Here is a 27,535-nt window from a genome sequence, read left to right on the forward strand (position 1 = left end):
CACATGGCCCTGAGTTGAGAGTATAGGGAAGCCCTTTGTAAACTGTAGCGGGCGGTCCCTGCAAGACACACAGGCTCTGGAGCCAGCAGACCGAGTCTCAGATTCCAGGGCCTCCACTTTGGGGGTATTTATGGGTCTTATTCTTTTTTCTTTTCTCCTCTCTTTTCTGCTCTTTTAAAAGACTTTTAGAGCAGCTTAAGGTTCCCAGCAAAAGTGAGCAGAATGTAGATTTCCCACACCCCCTGCCCCACACGCGCACCGCCTCCTCCATTATCAGCATCCCCCCAAATGGTACATTTGTTGCAATTGATGAATCTACACTGACACATCATAATCTCCCAAAGTCCGTGGTTTACATTCAGGCTCACTCTTGGGCTTGTACATGCTATGGGCTTGGACGAACACGTAAGGACATGTATCCATCGTAATAGCTTCACACACAGTAGTGCCGCTGCCCTAAAAATCCTCCGTGCTCTGCCCTTTCATCGCCCCCGTCTCCCACCCACCTGCTCCTGCAGCCACTGGTCTTTTACTGTCTCCGTAGTTTTGTGTTTTCCACAGTGTCGTCTAGTTGGGACCCTATGGTACTTAAATCTCTTCAGACCATCTTCTTTCACTTAGTCATACGCATGTAAGGTTCCTCCATGTCTCTTCATGGCTTGATAGTTATTTCTTTTTAGTGATGAATAACATCCCACTGTCTGGATGGACCACAGTTTCTTTATCCATCACCTACTGAAGGACATCTCGGTTGCTTCCAAGTTTTGGCAATTATGAATAAAGCTGCTGTGAACATCCGTGTGCAGGTTTCTGTGTGGACGTACGTTTTCAACTCCTTTGGGTAAACACTAGGGAGTGCAACTGCTGGATCGTGTGTTAAGACTACGTTTCGTTTTGAAAGAAATTGCCAAACCATCTTCCACAGTGGCTGCGCCATTCTGCGTCCCCGCCAGCAATGATGGGAGTTCCGGTTGCACCACATCCTCACCAGCATTTGGTGTTGGTGGTGTCTGGATTTTGGCCGTTCTAGTAGGTGTGCAGTGGTATCTCATGGTTGTTTTAATTTGCCTCTCCCTGATGACATAGGATGTGGAATATCTTATTATAGGTTTATTTGTCGTCTGTATATCTTCTCTGGTGAGGTGTCTGTTAAGGTCTTTGGCGCATTTTTTAATCAGGTTGTTTATTTTCTTATTGTTGAGCTTTAGGATTTCTCTGTATAACTTCAGTAACAGTTTTTTATCAGATGTGTCTCTTGCAGATATTTTCTCCTCCCTGTCTGTGGCTTGTCTTCTCATTCTCTTGACGTTGCTTTCATGGAGCAGGAGTTTTTAATTTTAATGAAATCCAGCTTATCAATTATCCTTTCCATGACTGTGCCTCCGGCGTTGTACCTAAAAAGTCATTGTCACACCCAAGGTCATCCAGGTGTTCTCCCGTGTTATCTCCTGGGAGTTTTACAGTTTTGTGTTTTACATCTATGTCTGTGATTTCTTCTACTTTTTGTTATAACAAAGCAGGAAAAAGTTAACCAGATTCTGGGCTTCAGTTTCCTCCTCTGTAAAATGAGAGTCAATGATCTGGGTCTTTTTTGACAAGCAGCAGTTTTACGTGTCCATCAGCACGTCTGCACCAGGCCCAAGGGTGACATCTGTAGCTATTTTTACTAGAACACAATCGCTATACAGTGGTAAAAGGACATGGAATTAGCTGTATGACCAGCAAATGCTTTATGGCTTTTGTGGCTTTAGGCCACCTTCCTAAAGGTTTCAGGTTGTTGTTTTGTCATTTCCTTACCTTCTTATGCAACACCTTATCCCAGGGGCATGACTTACAGCTGATGTAACTTACAGCCCATTGTGTGTGGTGTAAGTTACACACATACAATGTAACTTACATTGTGTGTGTGTGTGTGGGGGGGGTCTTCGGGTCGCAGAGGTCGTGGGGTGGAAATTCCCAGACTTTGAGCCTCTGTGGGACCCAAGCACACAGAATGCTCACCCGCTGCTTCGCACCCACGTTTGTGTTCACCCGAACGAGCCCCCTTTGAGGAGGAATGAATGTCTGCCTATCAGCATGTGCTCATCCAGCAGCGCCCCCTTCCCCACCAGCCCTGCCCTCATCCTTGGAGAGATTCCACCTGCCATGAAACACAGCCCCTTGACCAGGTAATGAAGTGCTGGGGAAAAGAAGCAGAAAGACTTTGAAGTTACATGAAACTCATCAGTTCTTTGTTTTTAGTAGGATTTTTAGAAATGCCTCAGCCGTCCTTGTCTCTGAAAGTAGACGCTTTGCTGATTCTCCGTTGGGTGACATAGTTGTGTGTTCCTGGGTCAGAGTGATGATTTGCTCAGTGAATGGAGAAAATGCAGCTTCAATGATGCAGAGAAAATAAGAAAAAAGAGAAAAAAGTCAAAGGGGGTAAACACATAAGGGTCAGATGTCCAGATCGCTAACGGTGGAATCACAACATTTTCCGAAACTACGCAAACCCCGCGGCCCCTCGAGGGAGGCTGAAGGAGATCCTACCAAAGCCAACGGGATGTGAGGTCAACCTGGCTCACATCCTGACTCTGCCACTTACCAGCCATGTGACAGCGGGCTGGCTGAGGGACCCCAAGGGAGATAAGAAAGGACATGATACGGGCCCTTGGTCGATCGCGTTTCTTTCCACTTTGGGAGCAAGCTCTGGTTCTAACAGGAAGCTTGGCCTCCCGGGGCTCTGGGGTCCCCCACTTAGTTACAGAGGTGACATGTCACCGTGCACTCACTCTGAGTCTTGCTGAGCTGCCGTGCACAGTGGGCGCCCGGGGGTCCGTGCTCCTGGGGCATCATGGCTGCTGTATGTGGACGAGGCAGCAAGGGTTGGTGGTCACACGTGGGACACGCGTGCTGTGCACGTCTGTTCTGCTGGAGCACATGCTTCGTGGTCCCGTTCTCCCATCCAGCTTCACTTAGAACACACAGACTCAAAGACACAGCTGTGAAGAACTCCAAGACAGTGAGAGGGAAGCAGAGAACCAAGGCTGGCTCTTTGCACGTGGGTTCCCATGGGGCTACCAGCCACGTGCCCATGAAGCCGGCCCTAGTGATGTCTGATGGATTCTTAACCTCTGTCTCCTCTTTGTAACATTGAGGCACTAATAGTACCTATAACTCATAGGCTGTCCTCAGGTTTAATGACTCCATTTATTGCTGACACAGTGGCACACTTGGCCCCTGGTGGGCTTTACCCTTTCCACTGCCGAGCGAGGCTTCAAACACAGATGGCCTGGTGCAGATGCAGCCGGGGCCACTCGGTGTCACGTCCAGAACCGAGCAGGCCGCACAGAGGCTTCTATAAGTCACGGAGGATAAATCTTATTAGCCCTTTGGAAATGAGTCAGTGTCTGCACAAATGAACAGCGAATAAAATGGAGCGCCTTCAGTGCTTTGAAGAGCAAGTGGTTTCATATAAGTACAAGACCCGGCTTCCAGCCCCTGTTCCTTTCCCGTGGCAGCTGGCTTCTTCCTCTGCATCTCAGCATTCTCACCTGCAAAGTGAGAGCCTCAGAGGCTTCGTGGGTCCTGAAACTTGGACATCATTTATCTTAGGTCCAGTCTTGCAAGGAGGCTGGACCTAAGATAAAAGCAAAGACATAGCAGTGTATACAACAGGACATGATGGGCACCAGTAAACCAGCTTTATCATCGCCGTCCTGTCGCCTGGGCCCTGGCAGCGGTAGAGCTGGAGACCCTCTACCCACAGCCGGGGCTTTGCCCACGTGCACCTGTCACCGCCATACAGACACCGGCTGTCTTGTAGCCGTTATCGCACCCACGTAGAAGGTCTGAACTCGTACTTCCTGCATTTGTTTAAAGGACCCCGCGTGTATAAAGCCCTCCAACAGGGTGCCCTGGCGTAAACACTGTGCACAGTCGGCTTTTTCTGGGTGGGGTGAGGTGCCCTAGTTTGCTGCAGCTCCCTTGTCAATGTTCCGGAACTTTGTGAGCCACTGATTAAATTATATGAAAAACAAAGGTAGTCAGTTCTCAAAACTCATCAGTTCCTAATGATTTCGTCACATTTTCTGTCCTCTCTCTTCCAGGAGTCCTTTACATCTATTTGCATCCGTGTGATACAAACACTGACCTGAGATGAGCTTCTGTGCATCTCTTCCCAACTCTGAGTTCAGTGACGACACGTCAGTAGTTTGGAATTGGCCGTGGTGGAAATACTTACACCACAGAAATGGGCAGATGTTAAAAATCAGGTCTCCTCCCCCCACCCCCCTTCCCCGAGAGCCAATTTTAAAACTGTTATCAGCACATTACTGAATGGGGATGAAATTTAGAGAAGTTCCTTTAGGAAGGTTTGTTACAAGCTGTGTCTATTGTGGACTATTCCAGAACCCACTAGAAAGTGTGGGGAAGGGAAAAAGGAAAAAGGGGATGAACATTCTTGGAGCATCTTGCCTGGCAGTACACTGATTGGTATAGAATCTAATGAAAATCCTCTGAAAGTCTGGCTGAGCTGTATGACGGTACCTCAGCCTTGCAGGGGAGGAACCTGGTCTCTGGTTGGATAACTTGCCCTTATTTATACAGCTTATCAGTGAAGAAATGCATGTCGGAAAAGTATTTGAATTTAGGTGTTTGTGACTCAGCTCCTTAACATCTTTCTTCGGTAGAATGGAAATCTGAATATGTTTTGCAAAGGTAATAGTGTTCAGCGCTCTGGGAAAATTTTTCTAAGTATAATTACACTCTCTTTTTCCTTTCATTCATTTATCTGTGCATCAGGCATGGAGAGTCCCGCTGTTGGTTCTGCCTGTAGGAGAGGCAGGCACAGGTGCAGCGCCGGGTAGCACAGAAAGTGGCCAGGGAAGGATGCCCAGGCTGGTTCTTGAAAGGTGACAGCCCCAGTTTTCCTGCAGAGGAAACAGCCCTTGCAGAGGCACTTAGATGTGAGCCGGGCATTGCGTGTGGGATCCAGGGTTGCAGGTGTCAAGGTGGAGGCTGGTTTGGGGAAAGGTGACGGGGATTGTGAGATTGTGGTCAGACAGGCGTCTGTGGGTAGTTCTGTGGGTAGTTCTGTGGGTAGTTTTGTGGGTGGTTTGGGGCTTTCTGCGAACCACTTCTTGACCGCACGGTGGGGCAAGTGTGCAGTGCCCATCCTCTCTCCTGCCTTTGGATTTCACTCACTCGCACAGCCCATCCGAGGGCCAACATCCAAAGGGAAGCTTCTGCAATGCAGGTGTCTGGTCCCTGCCCCTGGGATTTTGGTTCAGCAAGTCTGGAGCAGAACCCAGGAGGTTTCATTTTTAACATACGTGCAACAGTACACACAGAAATGTCGTTCTAACTTCAGTGTCTTCGCCACCAGGAAGAGAGGACACACACAGTAATAATAAGGCTCTTCCCAGCTTCACATCCCTGTGACACCCAGTCTCCATCTGTCCCCACGATCACCTTGTGAGATGTTCAGAGCGGTCGTTACTCCTTATCTTACAGTTGAGAGAACAGAGACGGCAGAGGTTTATTAAGGAGCACAGGTCCTGCCATAGCACCTGGGGGACCCACACTTCTCCCCATTTGCCAGCGTGTTTTCCTCGGGACACAGGCCCCAGGAGTCCTGCCCATGTGCCCTGGATGCCACCTCGTGGCAGTCTGCTCCGAGGCCAACCTCAGAACCATCGTGCCTTGAACAGGGGACCACCTGGGCTCCCCAAGATGTCTGGAGCTCCATTGGGATGATTCTACAGACTTTACAGCATAGTAATTTGATTCTTAATGTTCCTCCTATTCAATTCCCGCAGCATTCTGTTCAGCTACTGAACTTTATAAAATAGTGGAAGTAAAATCCATGATCCGATCTACTTAGTATCATTAGATGACAAGGAGTGTAATGCCAGTAGAAGAGATTTCTGTGGGTTTTAGGTATTTCCATCCATTTCCATCTCTTAATGACAGAGAACAAGACAGAACGAGGGTGTGAGCTTGAGCCCGGGGACCTGTGTTTTCATTCTGTCCACCACCAGCCAGCTCTGTAGCCACAGATAACGCACTGCGTGTCCCCAGACCGTGGGTACCTCATTGCAAAAGAGAGGAAGTGGGAGTTTTTGTAAGGTCTCCCCCAGCTTTTGTGAAAGCTCCCAAGTCTCCCGGATGGAGGGGAAAAAATTATCAGCACGAATTTCATGTTCTGTGGCTTTTCCAGGACAAACAACACATTTACATTGTGAACAATGAACTCATCATTCTATCATTGTGTTCGTCTATTTGGGGGTGGGTAAAATAGAAATGTATTTTATTCATCAAATTAATTAGATTTAAAGTAGTTCAATGATGTGTTTTCTCAAGTGTTGAGTCACTTTTCTCTCCTGACCTGCTCTGCATTCCTCTAGAACCTCGTTCTACTTATGTGACCCACCTGTTTAGTACCCGCGTAAAGGCACTAAATGTAAAGGATAATAAAATTGCATTCATCTCAGTCCACGCTTCTCAGTTGTCTTCACTTAGAACTGATACTTCGTTTTACTGTAGAAGTGGGACTAAAAATTTATGGTAAAATGAGAAGGGCAACCAAGTGAGAAGTGCTTTTTTAGCCTGTAAAGCAGAGTAGACCCACAGGAGCCATACATGGCTGAACTTGAACTTGACATTCTGAGAAAGCCAGAACATATTCTGGGGTGTATTCTTTTTCTTTGAATTCAAGGTAATAACTGTACACTGTTCAGAAATGAATTCCAGATACAGATTTTTATCAAACTCATCTGACATTTTAAATAAATTTTAGGCGGATGAATTCAGTGTTTCTGTGGTAAAGATCGTAAACATTTTCCTTTTTCAAAAAGCAATCTGGGAGTGTATATTTGTACTGGAGTTAATGCTGTGTTAAGTCATTGTAACATAGCTGCTGCAAACATTTGTAGAACAAAGAAATAAGCCTTTATTTAAATCTTGCCAAGAGCAGAAATAAAATGAACAAACGCATACTGGTGGGAGAGGCAAAGGAAAGATTGGAGCTGTTTGATTACCGTGGGGCCGTGGTGCTGGCGTCTTGGTTAAGCTGCATGTACTAATATGGTATGACTGCTAATAATCTTAGGTCAGAGTGTGCCTTACAAGAGATGTTTGAGGAGTGAATAAATGTTGGAGCAGTGATTTTTTTTTTTTCTGCTACAGAACTTTCACTTAGTATGGAAAGTAGAAACAGAGACCCTAATTATAATAGTACCTGTGTATTTACATAGAGTAAGAAAGAAGAAGAAATGAACATCATTTCCACTTAATAATGAAATACTCTTGGCTGACACAGGCATCATGAAGACAGTGTTAGCGGTTATTCTCTCTAAATTGTAGAATCACGGAGAATAAGACTTGTGTCGTATTGTCCTTTTAATCCCCACCGTCTAGCACAGTGCCTGGACATATAATAATTGCTCGTACATTGTGTGTGTGTGTGTGTGTGTGTGTGTGTGTGTGTGTGTGAATTCCCATCAGGAGTGGATAGGCAGCTTATATGCCACGACTTAAATAAGAATTAGAAGAAAGCTAGAAGAAAGCTTTTCCAGGCCAGAGAGAAATTACAGTAGCAGGAGGAGGGGCTGGGATGGGCGGGGGTGGGGAGATTCCCAGATTACGTGTTTGGCACAGATATTGAACCAGGATTCAGATGATGTGACCCCATCCATCACCTCAGAAACTCGCAGTTTTCAGATAGCATCCTTCCTCTCCTTTGATGGACTGTTTCCCTGTCATCCTAGTTGGCTTTCGGTTCACATTCTGGTGACTTGCCACAGCTGTGGTCTCACCCTTCTGGTCTTCCTTGAACTTCTGCCCCTGACCTTTCCTGAGCTGGGCAGGCCTCTCCCCAGGGCGGGTCCGGGTTCCAGCGTTCGGCGTGGGTGCATCCTCGGTGCCACCACCCCGTTCTGCTGAAGCCCTGCAAAACTTTTGAGCCATCAGTCAAGGCTGGGGAGTGTGGATATATTATTATGTTCACTTTTCTCTCTTCTTCCTGGTTCCATATGTCACAAAATGAACTTCCAGAAGTCATACGTCTGAGTTCCCAAATCTCAGTTGTATGTCGTTCGGTTTTAGCTAAAACTATCTGTGAGGGAAGGTTTTTACTGAGCTCGCACGGGGAGGTTGAAACCCACTGCATTTTACTGCTGTCATTAGATGTGATGAAGACACTAAAATTATAGTGTTTCTCACAAGTTCTTGTTAATATACTTCACAGAAGCCGGTGTATGTGTAGATTAAGAAACAGGTGGTTTGAACTTTATGGGAGGTCTGTGATATACCCGGAGGCTACCCAGATTTCAATTCTCAGCGTGCCAACTCCTCCCCGCCCTGCCTCCACAGCTCTTGTTCGGTGTGTGATGCACCTGGCCGCTAGGTACCTGACTTCCCAACATCAGTTTGTCCTGGGCTAACACCTCACTGCCTGCACATGACCTCCCCAGGCCCCCCATCTGAGCTGTGCCCTGAAGCCCTGGTCTCCCAGTCCTTCGTTCTTTACGTTCCCCGAGTGGCTAAGCATTTAGGAAAGATAGGTCTGCCTCCTGGGGCTCGGGGCCCCCTGGGAACATGGGGCCAAGTGTGGGAAGTGAGGTCAGAGAGACAAGCGGGACACGCACGCCGTGTACCTCGTGGAGGTCAAGACCGCACGTGTCTTATAGGGGGAAGAAGAAAGGAGGGTTGAGAGCAAGCAACCAGCTACATGAAATCTCCATTTAAAAGTTCCACTCTGTCTCCAAAGAAGACATCCAGATGGCCAACACGCACATGAAAAGATGCTCAACATTGCTAATTAATTGAGAATTTCAACTCAAAACTACAATGAGGTATCACCTCCCATTGGTCAGAATGGCCATCATCAAAACATCTGCAAACATTAAATGCTGGAGAGGGTGTGGAGAAAAGGGAACACTCCTAACACTGTTGGTGGGAATGTAAGTTGGTGCAGCCACTATGGAGGACAGTATGGAGGTTCCTGAAAAAACTACAAATAGAACTACCATGTGATCCAGCAATCCCACTCCTGGGCATGTATCCGGAAAAGATGAAACTCTAATTCGAAAAGATACATGCACCCCCAATGTTCATAGCAGCAGTATTCACAATAGCCAAGACATGGAAGTAACCTAAATGTCCATCAACAGATGAATGGATAAAGAAGATGTGGCACATATATACAATGGAATCTTACTCAGCCATAAAAAAGAAGGAAATAATGCCATTTGCAGCAACATGGATGGACCTAGAGATTGCCATACTGAGTGAAGTAAGTCAGGCAGAGAAAGGCAAATATCATATGATATTGCTTATGTGTGGAATCTAAAAACCTGATACAAATGAACTTATTTACAGAACAGAAATAGACCCGTAGACATAGAAAACAAACTTACGGTTACCAAAGGGGGAAGGTGGGGAGGGATAAATTAGGAGTTTGGGATTAACAGATACACACTACTACATATAAAATAGATAAACAACAAGGACCTACTGTACAGCACAGGGAACTCTACTCAATTCACATAGGGATAGAGATATATATATACGGATCACTGTGCTGTACACCTGAAACTAACACAATATTGTAAGTCAACTAGACTTCAATAAACAGACACACGCACACGTGTCTCATTCTTCTGTTTCAATCCCCGTTCTCCTTTTCCATCAGCCCAGAGAGACTTTTTATCTCCCCTTGGGCAAGAGAAAACCGGTTCAGCAAGTATCCTTCCAAATTTTTGTCCTCCCCTTCCCCACCCCTTGAAATACAGCTTTTGAACTTAAACTCCAAGAATTTACGTACTGGGCTCCTGGTTCCTCTGTGACAGTCATCCTTGGGCATGGGAAGTCTTCTGTTTGTCCCTGTGAAGGCAGGAAAGTCAGGGGCAAAAGGGAACGTGGAAACAATCAGTTAGGATGCACAGTGTCCTGCCAGACTTACTTATGTACTTGGTGTCTGTCTTTCCCAAATCACTTTAGGCTCAGCGAGGGGGGATTTATTCTTTGATTTGCTCAGCATCGTATACCTGGAATCCAGCACGTAGCAGGTGTCCAGATGTCTGTGGAATTTACGAATGAAGGAAGTAATGGAAGATCAGCGCTGTGCTCGTGGGCACACACGCACCAGATACAAAAACAATTGTTCGGCTCTTGACATGGGCACAGTGACCCAGTGACTGGCCGTGACCTAGGGTGGGTGACAATTAGGGTGTGCTGTAACGAGTGGCCAATCCTCAGAGTTAGAAACTTCAGAAATGATTTCATAACCTGGAAACTTTTTACTGGTCTTGAGAATGAAAACTGGAGAAGCACGCTAGAGGGAAAACATCCGAACCATGTCTGGGTTGCCCTGATGTCCGCTGAGTCCACTCCAGCCCCTCACACCTTTGCACAGGGGGCTCTGCGGATGGAGAACGTGGCTTTGGAGCTCACAGGGCAGAGTTGAAAGCTCCACACTGAGAACTGTCTTTGAAGTCTCATGTTTTATATTAAATCTTCAGGTTGATTTTCTATTTGACTCCGTGATATGTGTGTATATGTGTTTTAAAACACAAAAATTAATGTGTTTCTCCCAGCCCACTGTGAGCTCAGAGCTCTTTTACGCCTTCGTAAATCACTTTAGCTTTAAGTTTTTCTTTTGCAGACTGATAACATTGTCACATGAAAGTTTTAACCAAAGCTGGCATCCAGCGTACAATGTTAGATTTCTATTTTGTGCTGATGTATTAGCAGGAATCATGACCTAAAGAGATTAGGAAATAGAGACATAGATATAAACACAATTAATGAGTTCTCCTTCTTGTTTTTACAACTTTCAGGACAAGTTTTATGTTGACAACTTTTGTTATGTTTAAAATCATAAGTACTTTAAATCCACGTAAAATAGAGAAAATAGTAAGAGAGTTTCTGGTACCCAGATTGAATAGATGTGAATATTTTGCCATTTTCCTCCAGATCTTGTCTTTATGAGACAGGACATATTTGAGTGATAACTCAGGATCTGCCCCCTCCTCTCACCCAAGCTATTTCCCTCCCTCCTCAGAGGAGCTTCTAGCTGCAGCTTGTATCGGGTTGTCAGATTTTACATAAACAGTAGGATGTGCTGTGTTTGTTTTTGCAGCTCCTGTTTTTCCCTCAACGTTTCTCTGAGATTTATTTGCGCTGGTCTTTGGAGATGGAGCTAGAGCAGTGAGCTTGGTTTTTTAAGAGGCGGCTTTTGCCCACATAAGACACTTTCCTTCTGACGGGATTCAAGTGCCACGTGGGGTGTTCGAAGTCTCCCGAGAGGGGGGTCTCCGAAGCACCCTCTCGTCTCTGGGCTCTTGTGAGATGCCCCAATTCCAGACTGCAGAGAGATTTTGGATTTTGAATCTTCAGTGTACTTTTCGTTCATTCGTCTGCTACTCAAGAATTTAAATCTAATGCTTCCCCAAGAATGTACTTTATTTCCTCAAGGGCAAAGAATCAGGTGATATCTATTCAATCTGACATTAGGTTTAGTAACTATTTGCTGAATTACAGCCGCATAAATTACAATAAACTTCTGAGCAGGACGAAGCCATTAGAAGATGCCCATCAGGTATTCAGTCCACGATGGGTCTACTTTTTACGACCGAAACGCCAGGCAGGGGGTTTACTGGGGGGCTCACTTAGTGCTTATCAGCTTGATCGGGGCCAGGTGTTTGTCTAAACCAGGGCACATCCATTTGGGGTCATTTAAGGGATGCCCACCAGTGAACCCTCGAGGGTCTACACATGGGACCAATACTCATACAGGGAAATCCAGGCTTGGATTGCTTTTACAGAGATCCAAAACCTGGACTGAAAAATACTATTTCTTGAGCTCTCGCTGTGAGCCAGTCACTGCGCTAAGTCTCGTAGACCAACGAGGATCAGGCTGTGTATGACACTCGCTGAATGAAGAAACTGAGGCTTAAAGGATTACCCGAGGTGACAGGGAGGATGTGAACAGCCTCTCCCATCCCAGGGCCTTCTGGTCAACCACACGCTGTAGAGTCCAACACGCACAGTGTGGACCGGGGACGGTGGCCCTGAGCTGCCACCTGGGTGGTGCCAGCACCCCTCACCACTGCACCCCACTCCCTGCCGGCCCACAGTGAGGCTCTGGACACCTATCGGACGAGGGGTGGGGGCCCGCTCTTCCTAAGGAAGGGGGCTTCTGCTGCCACGGAGGCCTCCTTGTAAGAACCACCTGCCGGACACCTACACTCCCGCTGCGAAGCCCGCTTACATTTGAGGGATCGGGGGAAAAGTTGTACATCTCAGTGGCAGGTATGCAGTCTCCCATCCTGACTCTTCAGCATGAGCGTGAAGCGAGTTTACTGCTTCAGCCGTGAGCCTTTTTGGCACATGATTGGTACAAAGTGTAAATATTCCAATGATAATCATCGTAAAACAAACAGACCACTGTGTCCGGAGCAGCCGGCTGTGATTGAGCAGCCAGAGGCCCCAGCTGGCGGGCAGCTTGCGCACCGCTGCACAGCCAGTAACGGGCATCAGGAACGCCGCCCCCTGCCCGGCTAGCGCCTGCCGCCTCCCTGCAGAAAGCCCCGAAAGCTGAAAGCTGCCCAGGGCCGCTCGCCTGTGCGAGCCTTTGCCTTTTAAACCCTTTCCCGTCTGCCCTGCCACCCGAGGGCAGACCTTGGACTGCTGGCCAGTTGACCCAGAAAGATGGCCCCAGGGCCTCAAGGAGAGGGCACCTCCTTGTCCGGCTGCAGATCCCATCGCTCCTGGTCACCCGTCTGCTCACCAGGCAGCCCTGGCGCAGGTACGGCCCTGGCTGGAGGTGGGTAACCCCTCCCACACCGCGCTGTCCCTCAGTGTCCACCTCTGGTCCCCTCCTCTTTGACGCAGCCCAGGATGACTTCGGTCCTGGTCGCTCCTCTGCACACTCACCCATCTTGGGACAGAGGAAGCAGTCAGAAGCATCATTTGTCTTCCTACCGAGAGAGCAAATCCCCTGCGATCGTGAGCCTTCACACCTGGAGCCTCTCTGGCAATGTCAGGGAGCCGGCCTCCCCTTCGGACTGGGCAGAAGGCGCATGGTTGACGTGCCAGGCGAAGCTGTCTGCGGTGGCCGCCAGTGTGGAGCTGTGTGGTTCTGAGGCCCACCTGGGAGGCTCAGTGTATCCAGTGAACATAAAGAGGGATGTTAGGGAAAACGGGATTTTATTATCAAGGCAGGGAGCTAGGCTGAAATTCAGCATGCTACTTTGTGGCAGAAAGGGAAAAAAATCTCATTAAAATTTTAAGCATGGTGCACCTTCCCTGGCTTCAAGATATAGTGCAAAAAGACAGGGTTTTGGAACAATGTACAGGAAAGGAACCGCTCAGAGCCGAATGAGAATAATAATGTTTGTAAGGAGTTTGTTATAAAGATTAAACTAAAAATGAAGAATTAAAATGAGACAGTGTAGATGAGGCCCTGGGTGCAGTGTCTGGCCCATGGGGGCACCTGGTGATGGCCGAGAGTGATGCTGGTCTGGTCCACCACCCTGACAGCTACCGTTCATAATAGCAACCCAGTCCGACCTGACCTAACCTGACTGCACGACACCAGTTACCTTCGCTGGGAGCCGCTCACACAGCTTCAAGCAGCTCACACTCACCTGCACTGACATTGCCCCAGCATCCAAATTCTGAACAAAGGGAAAGCCTGGCACTGCTTTTTGTAACTTACACCTTTGCCAAGCGACCTCCCTCAAGTGGTCCAGCCCTTGCGGCATCCTTCCTCCCATCCGGGACTGCTCCATTCTTTCTGGGGCCTGGGGTCACGGGAAGACTGGCCAGAAGCCGCCAGCAGTGGGGCTGCCCTTTCCTTCCGGAGGATGAATTGCAGTCCTGCTGAGGCGGGAGGTGCAGAGAAGGGGGTACCCTCCCACCACCGCTGAGCTCTGCTCGACCCTGCTGACTTTTTCTTTCTGTTCTTGTAGACATTAGCTTAAGAATGGGCTGGGATGGAGAGATAATGCACTAGGGGGTGGACCCTTAGTGGCCTTGAGGACTCCTTACATTTATAGAAAATGAAAAAAGAAAAGAAACTGGGTCCTTTGTGAAAGGACCCCCCTGAGGCGGTAAAGAGGCTGGGACGGCACCCTCCCCGTGCTCTGCAGGCCAAGTGTGTTCTTGGACATGTGATGAGAGCTAATTTTAGAAAAATGATTCTTGAAAGAAAATGACTCCTGAAGGCTATTAAGACCCATGAGTGCCTCACTATAGCTCACACACTAAATCTTGTTTACTATTATTTCAGAGTTAAAACAAATACTTAGATTTAAGATCACTGAGACAACTTCTATACACAAAAAAAGGCACGAGTGTTTCTCCAACCAAGAGAAAAGCTGGCCAGATGGCAGTTGTAGCAGACGCATCAATCAACGTGTGTTAAAAAAAAACTCTACATTCAAGAAAACCAGTGACCAAGCTTGTCAACCTCAGGGTGTAGGAAGCACATCATTCAAATGGCAGAGCCCAGAAGTAACTTCTCCTAACCCTTAACAAAATAAGAAGGTATTAATCCACAGCTGCATCGTACGTAATGTCTGTCTGTGGTGGTGCTTACATTTCATAATTTCATTGGACAGCTTGTCATAAATTGTGCCTTTTGGGGAATGTGATTTCTTTCTGAATGACTTGAAGAAACATTTAAATACTCTCACGCTCCTCTGAACATCAATGCAGCAGTGGGACGCATTTCTTTGAGAATTAGTGTCCAAGATTTGGGCAGCGTAATTCCAGAGCAGGTAGAACCATCAAAATGATTTCTAGCAGTGGGTCACTTTTTTGTTTTGTCTCTAATCATTGTCTCTGTGTTATTGTACAGGTTTCCTAGAGGCTTGGCTAGAAAGGCAACAGAAAGTGGGGAAAGGTGGGATCAGAGAAAATTGGTTCAAATAGGCAGAGAGCATCCACTTGAAATCTATGCCCTAGCACGGCCGGGTGGTAATGTTGGGAATTGCTATGGGAGAGACGAGAAAGCCACACGGCACAGACGATGCATCTAACTTTGCCAGTCCTCTTCCCAGGGACCTGGCAGGACCTCAGCAGCCTCAGTCACTGTCTTCATCCCCGACGAGGCTGCATGAACCCGTGATCGATCGGGGGCCCATTTTCATCATCGCCTGGGGGCCTCTATTTGTATCTCCCGGATGCAATTTTTGTCCCCCTGCTGATGATGGGATGGAGCGGCAAGTGTAACAGACGCTACCTGTTTGAGCTGTATCATTACAGCATTTCAGATGTGCTACACTAGTGGGGAAAGGTGTGTCTTTTCTGTTGTTTATCCAACATTTCTTCCCATTAGGCTGTTCGGTTACTTTAAGGAAAAGACTGGTCCACGGCTCGGACTTGGACGGCATCCTCCACCTCTCTGTGTCCTGGATTTTTGCAAAAATGCTGGTGACTGGGGCCATGATACATGTTATGATTCCTACAGCATTTTGCTAGCAGAGGATTTGCGCTGCCTTGAGATTTCATCGATTTGGAGGATGTTCCCTCAGTTGACAGGAGAGGTTTGCAGTGACAGAGGGTGCAGGGCAGGCTGTGTGTTATTGACAGCTGAAGCCTCGCCCGGAGCGCAGGCTGCGAGCCCACGCCGAGCATCAGGCAAGTCTCCCCTGACCAGAAGGCATCCTGTGCCTTGGTGTGCTGCTCTTTTCTCAGCGTTCAAGGCCTCACAGACCCTGCCCTTTCCACCTCCCGGGGCACCAGGTGGAGGGGACCCCGGCTCCCCCAGAGTCCTGGCCCCTCACAGCCCCATCCGTCCTGCAGGGCTTTTCCTTTCCTCCCGTTGAGTGGCCCGCACCTCCTCTCATTACTTCGCTCCCTTTCATGTCTCTCATCCCCCCACGAGGGAAACAGCTTCTCGAGCCTTCGGCTGGGAGCCAGGCGTTTCCGTGTAAAGCAGGCTCTGTGTGTGATGTTCTGAGTCCTGCCCTGAGATGTGGCAGGTCCCCTCCCAGCCCAGTTCCCGGGGCCTCCTGACCCCACTGGATGGAGGCAGCTGGGGGTCGGCTGGCCCAGGGTGCGCTGGCCCCCGGCTCCTCCCGGCAGGTCAAGGCTTCCCCCACCCCAGCCCTGGGTACACGCCTCACTTTGAGATTTTAAAAATAGTCTCTCAAGCGAATGCTGGAATAAGAAACCTCCGTTTCCTCTTCTTTAGTGACCCGCCAGGATAAGCCTCAGAGCTGTTCTCAGTGCAGGCAGCCAGGTAATAAGGATTTCCAGCCAGAAGCAGAAAGACTGCCTTTTAAATTAGCTACTACAGCCTTGCTGTGGTATAATGATTTGGTCTTTGTCCCGGTTCTAGGAATGGAGCTTCTAAAACCCTTGAATTTCCTGACTTATAAGAGTGTCTTTGTTATGCTAATGAGGTGACTCTTGGTGACCCCCAGGATGGGGGCCGATCACCAGAAAGACAAACCCTGTGATGAGGGGCTTTGGGCCAGCCTGACCTCTGGGGATGGGAGGGGGACTGGAGTGTGAATTCAGTCACATGGCCAACGGTTAGCTCAGTGATGTCCACCTAATGAAACCCCAGCGTAACTCTGGGGTCCACTGCTCAGGAGAGCTTTGTGGTTGGTGGACACATTCATGTCCCAAGAGGGTGACATTCCTCAACACCAAGGGTAGAGGACATGGACCCTCTGCCCTTGGGATGACCCCCACCCAGACCTTGAACTCTGTGTATCCCTTCCCAAAGGACCGTGATCATTCGTTTAGCGCTTTCCTGAGTTCTGCGAGTCTTTTTAGCAAATTTTCAAACCTGAGGGTGTCATGGGGAAGCCCCCAAATTGGTAGCTACACAGTCAGAATGTTTCCGTGTCCAAGCTTGCTCTGCTCATTGCACAACAGGCCCATGAATTGGGAGATGAGGTGCTGAGGCAAGGAATACGACTTTATTCGGAAAGTCGGCAGAGCCAGAAGATAGCAGACTAGCATCTCAAAATAACCATCTTATCGGGGTTTGGATGCCAGTTTCTTCAATAGAACAGAGAGGGGGAGGAGATGAGGAAGTAAAGTACAAAGACCATAAGATTTGCAAATATCCCCTGGAATGGCCAGCCTCGGGGAGGGGATGTGTTAATTTCTTGTTCCTTGCCGCCATCCGCAGGTGGACAGGGTCCGGATGTTTCCCTGGACAAAGGCACTTTGGTTTAACCTTCAGGCAGAGGGGCGGGGTTCCCCAAGGCAGGCCATTGTGTACAGTCTCCTTTCAGTGAACAAAGGCAGCAGAAAGCAAAGGTGAAAGTAAAAGGAGCCAACAGGTAGTCAGATTTGGCTCTTCCCCGTTGCAAGAAGCGCAGGTGGCCTGGGGACCCTGCTTCAGGCTGGTGTCGGAAGCGGGGTCAGTCTCGTGGGACTGAGTCCTTTCCCCGTGGGGTGCCCGCTAACTGCAGTGGCTGGTGTCAGAGCTGTATTGCACGGCACTCAGCTGGGGGGGAAGCAGGATAACTGTTATTAAGGGTAATTTTGTGATTTCTAATACAAATGTTGAAATCCCGGAAACAGCTTTTAGATGGTCAGGCTGGAGCATCACGGTTTGAAGCACTGGCTCCTCAATGGACAGGTTTAGGAAGATCATTGAGCAGATGCTGCTCAAAGTGTGGTCCCCAGGCAGTGCCCGCCTGCACGCTGCTCGTTGATGAGCTATGGACAGAACTTGGTGAGCCCTGAGAAGCTTTTCCAGCATGGGGACATTGCCGAGACGGTCAGGAATGGAAATGTGAAGGTATTCAGATTGCGACAATTTAGGGGGAGAATGATCCTTCCCCACAGACAGTTTAAGAAGGCGTATTTAGAATAGATGGCCTCATCTGGTACAGTCAGATGGAATCAGAACTTAGTGGTAAAAGTGTGAGCAGATGGGTTTTTATGTGCTATCTGCTGCTTGGTATCTCTGTGGCTTTGGGCAAGTTACTTAACCTCTCTGGGCTTCAACCTCCTCATCTATAAAATGGACATCGCAGTATTTCCTACCTTACTAGGTGCTGGGAAGACCAAATGAGATAATCCAGGAAAAGCATTAAGTGAGCACAGGGTCTGGCACGGAGCAAGTAAACTGCTGGCATTATTTCTTTCTTATTTATTTATTTATTCATTTATTTTTATTTTTGGCTGCGTTGGGTCTTCGTTGCTGCGCGCGGGCTTTCTCTGGTTGCAGCGAGCGGGGGCTACTCCTCGTTGCGGTGCGTGGGCTTCTCATTGCGATGGCTTCTGTTGTTGCTGAGCACGGGCTCTAGGCGCACGGGCTTCAGTAGTTGTGGCACGCGGGCTCAGTAGTTGTGGCTCGCGGGCTCTAGAGCACAGGCTCAGTAGTTGTGGCACACGGGCTTAATCACTCCACGGCATGTGGGATCTTGCCGGACCAGGGCTCGAACCCATGTCCCCTGCATTGGCAGGTGGATTCTTAACCACTGCGCCACCAGGGAAGCCCCTGGCATTATTTCTTGTATGTTTGTTTCTTGGCATCGTTGTTTCTGGCTTGGTGAGACCATGTTCTGTGTATGGGTTTGATGTATGGCTGCGAGGGTAACCTACAGGCTTGCTTTCACGTGACTACGAGGTCAAGCAAACACTTGTTAAGTAGCCATAACTTAAACAGGTCACCGAATGTGGCTTTCACATAACCCCTCGGAGAGGCTAGACCGTTGGATGCATTCTGGGCTCCTCTCATCTGGCATTGCTCCAGTCACCGTTTCTGATGCAGCAAATCAGCTCGAGACTTAGTGGCTCAGAACAGCGACCTGTCATGATCACTTCTGGTTCTGTGGGTTAACTGGGCTCCGCTGGGTTCTCACTTGGGGTCTTACGTGCTGCTGCAGCCAGAGGTTGGCCAGGGCTGAAGTCATCTGAACGCTCCACTGGGCTGGAGTCCAAGGTAGTGAGAGGCTGGGACAGCTGGACAGCCCGGGCTTGGCTGGGCATCTCTCGGTCCACGTGGCCTTTCCCACGCGGCTAGCCTGGGCTTCCTCACTGCATGGTGGATTCAGGTGAGAGAGACGTCTGTCTTTGCTGGTGGCTACTTCCCCCATTGTGAGCGTTTTAAAGGCAGGACGTGGAAGCTGCTGGACCTGGGCCTGGTACCTGGTCAGAGCCCTCCCGCTGCTCAAGGCGGGGAGACACAGACTCACCTCTCCATGGGAAGAGGGCAAAGGACCGGGTCCATCTGTAACAGGCATGTGGGCTTCTCACTTTCGCACATCTTCTTTTCCACCAGAGACGGTGTATAGCTTCCCCAGGTGACTACACGGACCTGGGGATCACCCACTTTGATTTCAGTTCTTATCTGAGTAAAACCCCCTGCCCTTGCATTACGGCCTTCTCCTCACCTGCCTCCTGGTTTTCCTGGAGGCCGTTCAGCCTGTGGAGGTGGGGGAGGAGTCCCCTCTGCGAGCCCCTCCCATCAGACGGGCTTCCAGAATGTCTGCTTGCTGCTGAGGCCCCCCTTACCCCACTTCCTCCCTGCCCCCCACTTCCCTGAAAGCCCCTGCCACCTCCCTGCCTTGCTCAGAGACCTCCCTCCTCCCCATTTCTCACACAGCACATGGCCCCAACTTCCCAGTAGGCCCCCATCCCCACCCCCAAGTCTGGAAGGGGCAGCTTCCCAGCCTGCTTTTCCCCCAGATGGTCTCCCCACTTCTTCCAACACCGTCACCAACACACAGCTGTGCACATCTGCAGACACACAGCTCCCACCCCCAACGCACATACACACACACACACACACACACACACACACACATCATTCTTTCAACAGTACTTATTCAGGGCCGGCCTGTGCTGGGCTCTGGGCTCCACAGCTTAAAGCTCCCGCAGCTCACTTTGCATTCCTTATGTTTGTCCTTTTCTGAGGCTTTCCTTGCATTCCTAAAGCTTAGGTGCATTTCTTTTTTTATTTTTCTTTCTTTAAAAATTTTATTGAAGTATGGTTGATTTACATTGTTGTGTTTAATTTCTGCTGTACATCAAAGTGACTCAGTTATACATATATATTCTTTTTCACATTCTTTTCCGTTATGGTTTATCACAGGATATTTAATAGAGTTCCCTGTGTTATAGAGTAGGACCTTGTTTTTATCCATCCTGTATGTAATAGTTTGCATCTAATAGCCCCAGACTCCTAATCCTTCCCTCCCCGCACCGCCTTGACAACCACAAGTCTATTCTCTATGCCTGCAAGTCTGTTTCTGTTTCATAGGTAAGTTCATTTGTGTCGTATTTTAGATCCCACATAAAAGTGATATCATACGGTATTTGTCTTTCTCTTTCTGACTTACTTCACTTAGTATGATGATCTCTAGTTGCATCCATATTGCTGCAAATGGCATTATTTCATGCTTTTTTATGGTTGAGTAGTATTCCATTGTATACACGTACCACATCTTCTTTATCCATTCATCTGTTGATGGACATTTAGGTTGTTTCCATGTCTTGGCTATTGTGAATAGTGCTGCTGTGAACATAAGGGTGCATGTATCTTTTCAAATGAGAGTTCTTCCTGATACACGCCCAGGAGTGGAATTGCAGAAGCATATGGCAACTCTATTTTTAGTTTTTTGAGGACCCTCCATACTGATAGGAAAGGCCCCTTGTGAAGACTGGCTCATATAGGGACGGGGAAAAGAGCAAGTGCGACCATGACAACTTCGTGATCTGCTATCAGCCGCATTAGGTGCGTTTCTTACTGATATTTTGTCGTTTCCTTTAGTGCCAAGCACTGTGCTTGCTACCTGAGTAACAAAGAAGCGATGATCTTGGGCTGCGCTACTGAGTGGAGAAGAGGGCCCTTCTCCCTGACTCTGTTTCTTGTACTTTCATCTCAGCCTCCTTCCTCACCCTTTCCCGGTTGGAGGCTCACCTAGCTCTCTCATCTCCTCCCGTGTTTAGGATTTTGACATTTGTCCCTCTTATTCCATCAGAGGATCATGGTGAGAGCGATTGGTATATCTCAGAGGCTCATGGTGAGAGTCTGTATTTGGTATATCTCAGGGTCCCCCCCGTGTGTGTGTGCATCTCTTAGCCGAGATGGATTCTAGTGGAGAGGCCTATGGGTAGACTTGACATCACTCCCTTTTTGACCTCCAAGGAGCTTTCTAGGCAGGGAAGTCTCCTGACTTCGAGAATGAGGAATATGTGGTCTCTTACCTTCCGTCTGGGCAGGGCCCAGCCTCCTGTGTCGATTGTCCTGCTATTCTCGTCTGGGAGTATCGGGCCACAGGGAACAAATCTCCACTTGCTTACCTTGGGGGGGGAGGCCATCTACGTCCTGCCTCAGTGGGACCCCTTGCCTTGCAGACGTGATGAGGGTGGGGGGCATATGACCCCTGAATTTAGCCGAAGCTCCGGATGATCCTGGCTTCTGATGCCCCTTCTAACCCTCCCGAGACCCTCTAAAGAGACCGTCCCCAGCGCTGTCCCGCGCGCCTCACCGTGACACCCGGCTGTTTTTCAGGTCCATCCCGCCTCCCGCCGCCTCGGGACGCCAGGTGCTGACCCCGCGGACCTGCCATGAAACCACACTTGAAGCAATGGAGACAAGGAACGCTCTGCGGGATATTCGCTTGGGGTCTCCTCTTCCTGGTGGTCTTCCTGTACTTCACCGACAGCAACCCTGCCCAGCCCGCGCCCAGCTCCTTCTCCTTCCTGGAGACCAGGAGGCTGCTGCCGGCGCAGGGAAGGCAGCGGGCCATCATGGGCGCATCGGAGGGCCTGCCCGAGGGCACGGACGCTCGCAGGGGGCTGCCCCGCACACACCCGCATGGCCCGCTGCCCGCGGCGCCGGGCGACCTGCGGGCGTGGGCCCCAGACGGCTTTGAAAATGAAGACGACTTCCTTTCGCCCCAGACGGGGAGAACATCGCAAAGCGCTTTCCCCCCGGAGGACGCCGCTCCGGGCACGTCGGGGGGCCCGGAGGGGGCTCGGTCGGCGCGCCGGGCCCGGGGGCGGCGGGCGAAGCGAGGGGCCCGGAGGCAGAGCCGGAGCGCGGCGCCCGGGGTGGGCGAGGACGGGGAGCGGCTGTACGCGTCCGCGTCCCGGGCGCTCCTGCGCCGGCTCTGGAAGGGCGACGCGTCGGCGCGGATGCTGCACCCGCGCCTGCAGAAGGCCATGGGCGCCTACCTGCGCGCCAACAAGCACGGCGTGCGCTTCCGGGGGCGCCGGGCGGCCGGGCGGAGCCGCGCGGAGCTGCTGTGCGCCCTGCGGGGCCGCGTGCGGCTGCGCACCCTGGACGGCAGCGAGCCGCCCTTCTCGGCGCTCGGCTGGCGCGCGCTGGTCCCCGCCGTGCCGCTCGGCCGGCTGCTCCCGCGCGGGCTCCGGACCTGCGCCGTGGTCACGTCGGCCGGCGCCATCCTCAACTCGTCCCTGGGCGAAGAGATAGGTGGGTCCCCGCGGCCCCCCGCCCCCAGGGTGGCCGCTCCGGCACTGTGTTAATGGAAGGTCTTAGGTCTTCTTCCTTCCCTGGGACGGAGTGAGCCTCGGCGGGTGGAATCCCAGCAGAGGTCTCCTTTGCGGAGACTCGGAGCAGAGACGGGCATCCTCCCGGGAGCTGGGGGCCCGGGAAGGGGAAGCCCGCGGCCCTCTCACCGCCCCTGTCTCAGGAGCCACCTCCTGCAGAGCCCACGTTCTGCACTGACAGCTCCCAGCCGGGCCTGCACCCCTGATGAACCCTTAACGTGGCAGGATTATGGGGGAGCAGAAAGGACAGCAGGGGAAACCCCGCTGGCGACGAGCCTTAGGGGGCAGCTCCAAAGAGGAGTTTGCAGGATGATCATTTTAACTCGCTCAAGGACTAAAATCCCTGTCCCTGGGCTCTGCGGAGAGCCCGACAGCTGGTGAGAGCATTGATCCGGTGGGCACCGTCACCTCCAAGGTTGGCACACACCCAGCCTCTGGGTCCCAGCCGCCTCCCAGGGGCCTTCTCCAGGATGGCAGATAACCAGTCGCAGCCTGGGCTTCCATCTTCCCTTCTGAACTGTCTTCAAGTCCATGCCTGAGCCCTGGAGAACAGCCCTGTTAGTCTGGCCTCTCCAGAGAAACAGACCAGTGGGATATGTGTAGAGAGAAAGATTTACTTTAAGGCCTTGCCCCTGCCGTCCTAGCGGCTGGCAGATCTGAAGTCTGCAGGGCGGGAAGGTAGGCTGGCTGGAAATGCAGATAAGAGTTGATGTTGCTGCCTGAAGCCCCAAATCTGCGGGGCAGGCTGGCAGACAGGCAGCTCGGGAGGGTTCCTGCATCTGGATGCAGAAGCCCTTCTTCCCCAGGAACCTGCAGGCTAGTCTAACGCCCCTGAGTCCCCTCAGCGCCCAGCCCATCCGGGTGCTGCACCCGTGACCCTTTAGGCCCATTTAGCAAACACGCGTGTAGCGTCTACTCTGTGCTGGCTTCCGTGCTATGTACCAAGAAAACAAGTGCGGATCAGACACAGCGTCTGCCTTGAGGCCAGATGTAAAACATACATTCTCACAGGTGGATGGTGTTAGCTCGTAGCTGACCTGGACGTGACCTTCAGGGGGCACTGCCCACTTGATAGAAAGGAATCGTTGTTTCAGGGGCCCATTCATTGTTCCGTGTCCTCGAAGAAGAAGAAGAGTGGCTGATACTCCAGAGCCATCTTGAAATAGGGTGACACCCTTATCATCAGGTTGCATAGCCCAGACCTCCTCCCACAGGCTCTTGGGAATGAGGCTGAATGTGAAAGTTTTAAGAAGTTGAAAAAACAAGGCCCAAGTCTGAACTTGCAGCCTGGGGTCCCAGTGTCCCCGAGCTGACATTAAGCAGACTCGTAATCACGCTGTCTGTGTGTCACATAAGCTTGCAGCCAAAGCCGAGTCGAGCCGCTGCTACCAATTAGGAAGGAGCATTGGTTCAGAGGCCCCCAGGGCCAAGTAAAGCCACACTTCTCTCTGGTTTCCGAGGACCATGATTAATCATGGAAGAAGGAATTTAAGCAGCACGCTTTAAAGCAGGCGGTGACTTGCTCTTGGTTTTTTGGGGGTTTTTTTGCTTTGTTTTAAGCCCCACCGCATCATAGCTGCACATTTGCCGCGCTCTCACCTGCCTGGGAGAATTCCCTTGCTCTTTATTCTGGTGTAAATATCCCTGACCCCTGACCGGAGTCTTGTAAACTCTCCTCTATTCAGAATTTGGAAGAGAGTGTGAAAGACACTGGGAATTCCACATTTCTGGGGAACATGGCACGTCATTTATATCTTTGTTAGTTTCTAGTATCCACATTTAATTGATAGCATCTGCACTTCTACAAAGGTTCATGATTAGAATCGTAGAAAGGTAACTGAAGAACAAACACACTCAGAAAATTTTTTAAATTCTCTAGTGTTTTGCCTCTGTTCTTTGGAATCCAATTTTATAGCTATCGATACCTTTTTAAGAGTATGTAACGTAACACAATTCAACTTGTAAAGACAAGAAGTCTCGCTTTTTTATAAGCTGGCATCTCTCAGCATCAGCCCCTGTGCCTGCCATGTGCTGACATCTCTCCTTCCAACTCTCCTGAACATACAGAGGCTTATCAACACACAGCTGTTAACACCTCTCCTAATGAGAACAAATTCACATAGCAGAGTCCTTCGGGAAACTTGGAACCGGGCATGCTGTACTATTTAGCTAAATTCATCTTCACCCCTAAGCATCTACTTGTGAATTGGCTAAGTGAAGATTCGAAGTCTTGCACGAGGTCGTGGTTTTATGAAAAACTGAGGGCAGAGCTAGGAAAGTTCCTGCGGGTTGCCCCCTGTCTGCCCCCCCTCCCCGCCCTTCCTGAGGGCTCAGCCCCTGCCCCTCCCCCAGGGGACCAGGGAGGCGCCAGGGTTGCAAGTGGTTCTGCTGGCCGTTCCCTGGGCAGTGCTGTCCTGTTTCCCCAGTTCTGTTAGACTGAGTCATACCTTGTAATTGTTTAAACACCTCCACTTTGAATATGTTATTGAAAAGCAAACTGAACTGTTTTGGAAACATGGAACATTCTTTTCTAGAGTGGTGAGATGATCTTTTTTTCACCCATTCCTGTAAATAATAATAATCTGGTAGTGAGATCACTAGCAGCAATCCCGTGGAAACACACTGCAGATGAGAAAAGGACTCTGAACTTACAGCTGTCGCCTTGAATGGGAGGTCAGGATCTGTTACTTGAAACTCAGATTCTGGGAAGTGTGTGGGAAATGGGAGGGTAGGGAGGAGGCTGTGTAGGGAGGGGGCATCTTCCCATAGCGAGCTTGGGATTTGGCGTCCCGTTAACCTTAAAAAAGCAAGAAAGCAGGTCATGTAGTCATTCAACAAGCATGGGTCCCCAACTCTCCACCAGATACTGTGCTCGCCGCTAGTGACAGAAAGATGGATGGGGCCCAGCCCTAACCCTCAGATCCTCTGCTTGCTAGTGGGAAAGACAGACTATAAACAGACAATTCCAGGATCACGGTTAGAAGGACAGAAAGATGCGCAGACAGACAGACAGAGGACATGACCGCGGAATCCCGCCCCGCCGCGAGGGCAGGTGTCTGAGGAGGGGAATCCAGGCCAAAGGCCAGCAGAGCAGTTGGATGAGAAACAGCGCAGTGTGTGGGTGATAAGGGCTGGGGACCACTGTGGGCTGGGGGTGGGGAGCAGACAGGTAAGCTGGACAGGGTGGGGGGGGGCAGGAGGTCAGCCGCCTCTTGCTCCTGGATGTCATTCCCCAGAAATTAGACTTCTCATAATGATTGTAATAATAGATACCACTTACAGGGTGTTTACTGCAGGGAAGGTCTCATCCTCAATGCTTTTATCTGTGAACAAGCCTTGCGATGCCAAGTGACAGACACGATTATTCCTGTTTTATGGGTAAGGAAACCAAGGTACCCAGAGACACAGAGGGTAGAGCCGGCTTTGAACCCCAGTCTGGGTCCCAGAAACTCCAGCTCCGGCCCCTTGGCCTCGTGGTGCAGAGGCACTGAAATCTTTGAAGCAGAGGAGTGATGGGTCAGTGTTTCTTTACGGAAAGATTGCTGCAGAGCCTAGATGGGAGTAAGCACGTTGCAGGAGTCCCAGTGAGGCGAGACAGACCAGGGCGGTGGGTTTGGGAGAGAGGAGAATCGTCTCTTTGGCAGGCCATTCCCCGTTCCCCAAAGACAAGGCACTGGCTGCCCTTGCAGATTCCTGAGCTCAGGAAGGGAAGGGGGAGGTGGGGATGCAGTGCCCAGGGCTGGGCAGGGGTTTCGCGCTGCTCCGCCTTCTGGCTGGCTGCTCCTTGCAGGGTTTTCACCTTCCTCAATGATGCTCTTAGGCTGGCTCTGCTCTCAAGGTCAACGTGAAATGGCTCCAGCCTGGAAATGCCGTCTCCAAAAATGACGCTCTGCTTTCTTCCCCTGTGCCGGCTGTCTGATCCGTTCCTCCCTCCGTAAATGTGAATGGACAGCTTAGTTTTGAAGGTGGTTATCTGGGAGAAGCACAGCCAGGTGCACATTTACGAATGTGTCCACGTGACGGACTCTCTCAGCTCGTCCTCCCCACACGTCCCCTCCCATCCTGGTGCATTCTTCTCCCGGCCAGCTGGGGGAAGTTCAGTCTCATCCACAGCAGCCCTGTCCCTACCTACCCCTCTGTGTCCTCCATGAAATTGGCTTTTAACTCTTCAGCCTCATACGACTTCCAAAGGAGTGAACCTAGATTACCTTTCTGCGCCCTGTGCTTTGTCAAGTTGTTCTAAGGCTTAAAACACACCTCAGTGTAGAACACCAGCTTTTAAAAGCTGGGACATTTTCCGGGGTGATATGATTCGTTAGGAATTTCTACGTAATCAATTAGAAATGTACCCACTGCTTGGCATTCTCAGTTTGTTCACCTTACCTCTAGACGGAGGCCGTATCTAAGGGTGGCGTGGTTCGGTGGGAGAACTGGTCCAGGAGTACCAGCATCCTGCTTCCTGCCCTGGTGCCATCCTGGTTACCTCTGAGTGCCAGGAGGCCACCCCACTGTCTGGGCCCCCCCCTCACTCCCTGCCTATGGGAGAGTTGCCCCAGGTGAGCAGGTCATATAGTGTCTGGCCTTGCACTTGGAGCCCCCATGATCCTTTCAGGGGCTCACAAGGTGAGAACAATTTTCATCATAGTACTCAGAGGTCTTTTTAACTGTTGACATCGGAACGGATGATGCAGGAGCAATAGTGGATAAAACTGCTTCTTAGCACAGATCAAGGCAGTGGTACCCAACTGTACTAGTCCCCACGGAATGTTTTCCTGCCAAGCTTAGCAGTGAAAGCAAAGCATGCCAGTTCCACGTATGGATGTCCTTAATGAAGCAGTAAAAATGATTCGTTTTATTAGAGTTCAGTCTCTGAAGTACATGTGTTTTTAAGACCAAATGGGAAATAACATGAAAGCATTTCTGCAAACCAACCCCCGATGGAAGGTCACTGATGTGATTGAGCTGTGAGTGGCACTAGCCGCTTTTGTCACAAAACACAAACTTGAAACAGATGACTGATAGACATACGTAATTTAGACTTGGACATTTGGCAGATATT

At 50.1% G+C, this 27,535-nt stretch overlaps 1 protein-coding gene across 2 annotated transcripts in view; it reads left to right on the forward strand.

Annotated features, from left to right (window-relative positions):
- ST6GAL2 (ST6 beta-galactoside alpha-2,6-sialyltransferase 2) overlaps positions 1-27,535 on the forward strand; it is a 62,830-nt gene that overhangs the window by 15,439 nt on the left and 19,856 nt on the right. For both annotated transcript variants that reach the window (XM_059942425.1, XM_059942424.1), the window contains exon 2: positions 21,476-22,399. In XM_059942425.1, coding sequence (XP_059798408.1) covers positions 21,532-22,399 — 868 coding nt within the window. In that variant the 5' untranslated portion in view covers positions 21,476-21,531. The remainder of the gene's footprint in view (positions 1-21,475; positions 22,400-27,535) is intronic.

The sequence above is a fragment of the Balaenoptera ricei genome, chromosome 13, assembly GCF_028023285.1.
Source record: "Balaenoptera ricei isolate mBalRic1 chromosome 13, mBalRic1.hap2, whole genome shotgun sequence".
Taxonomy (NCBI): Eukaryota; Metazoa; Chordata; class Mammalia; order Artiodactyla; family Balaenopteridae; genus Balaenoptera; species Balaenoptera ricei.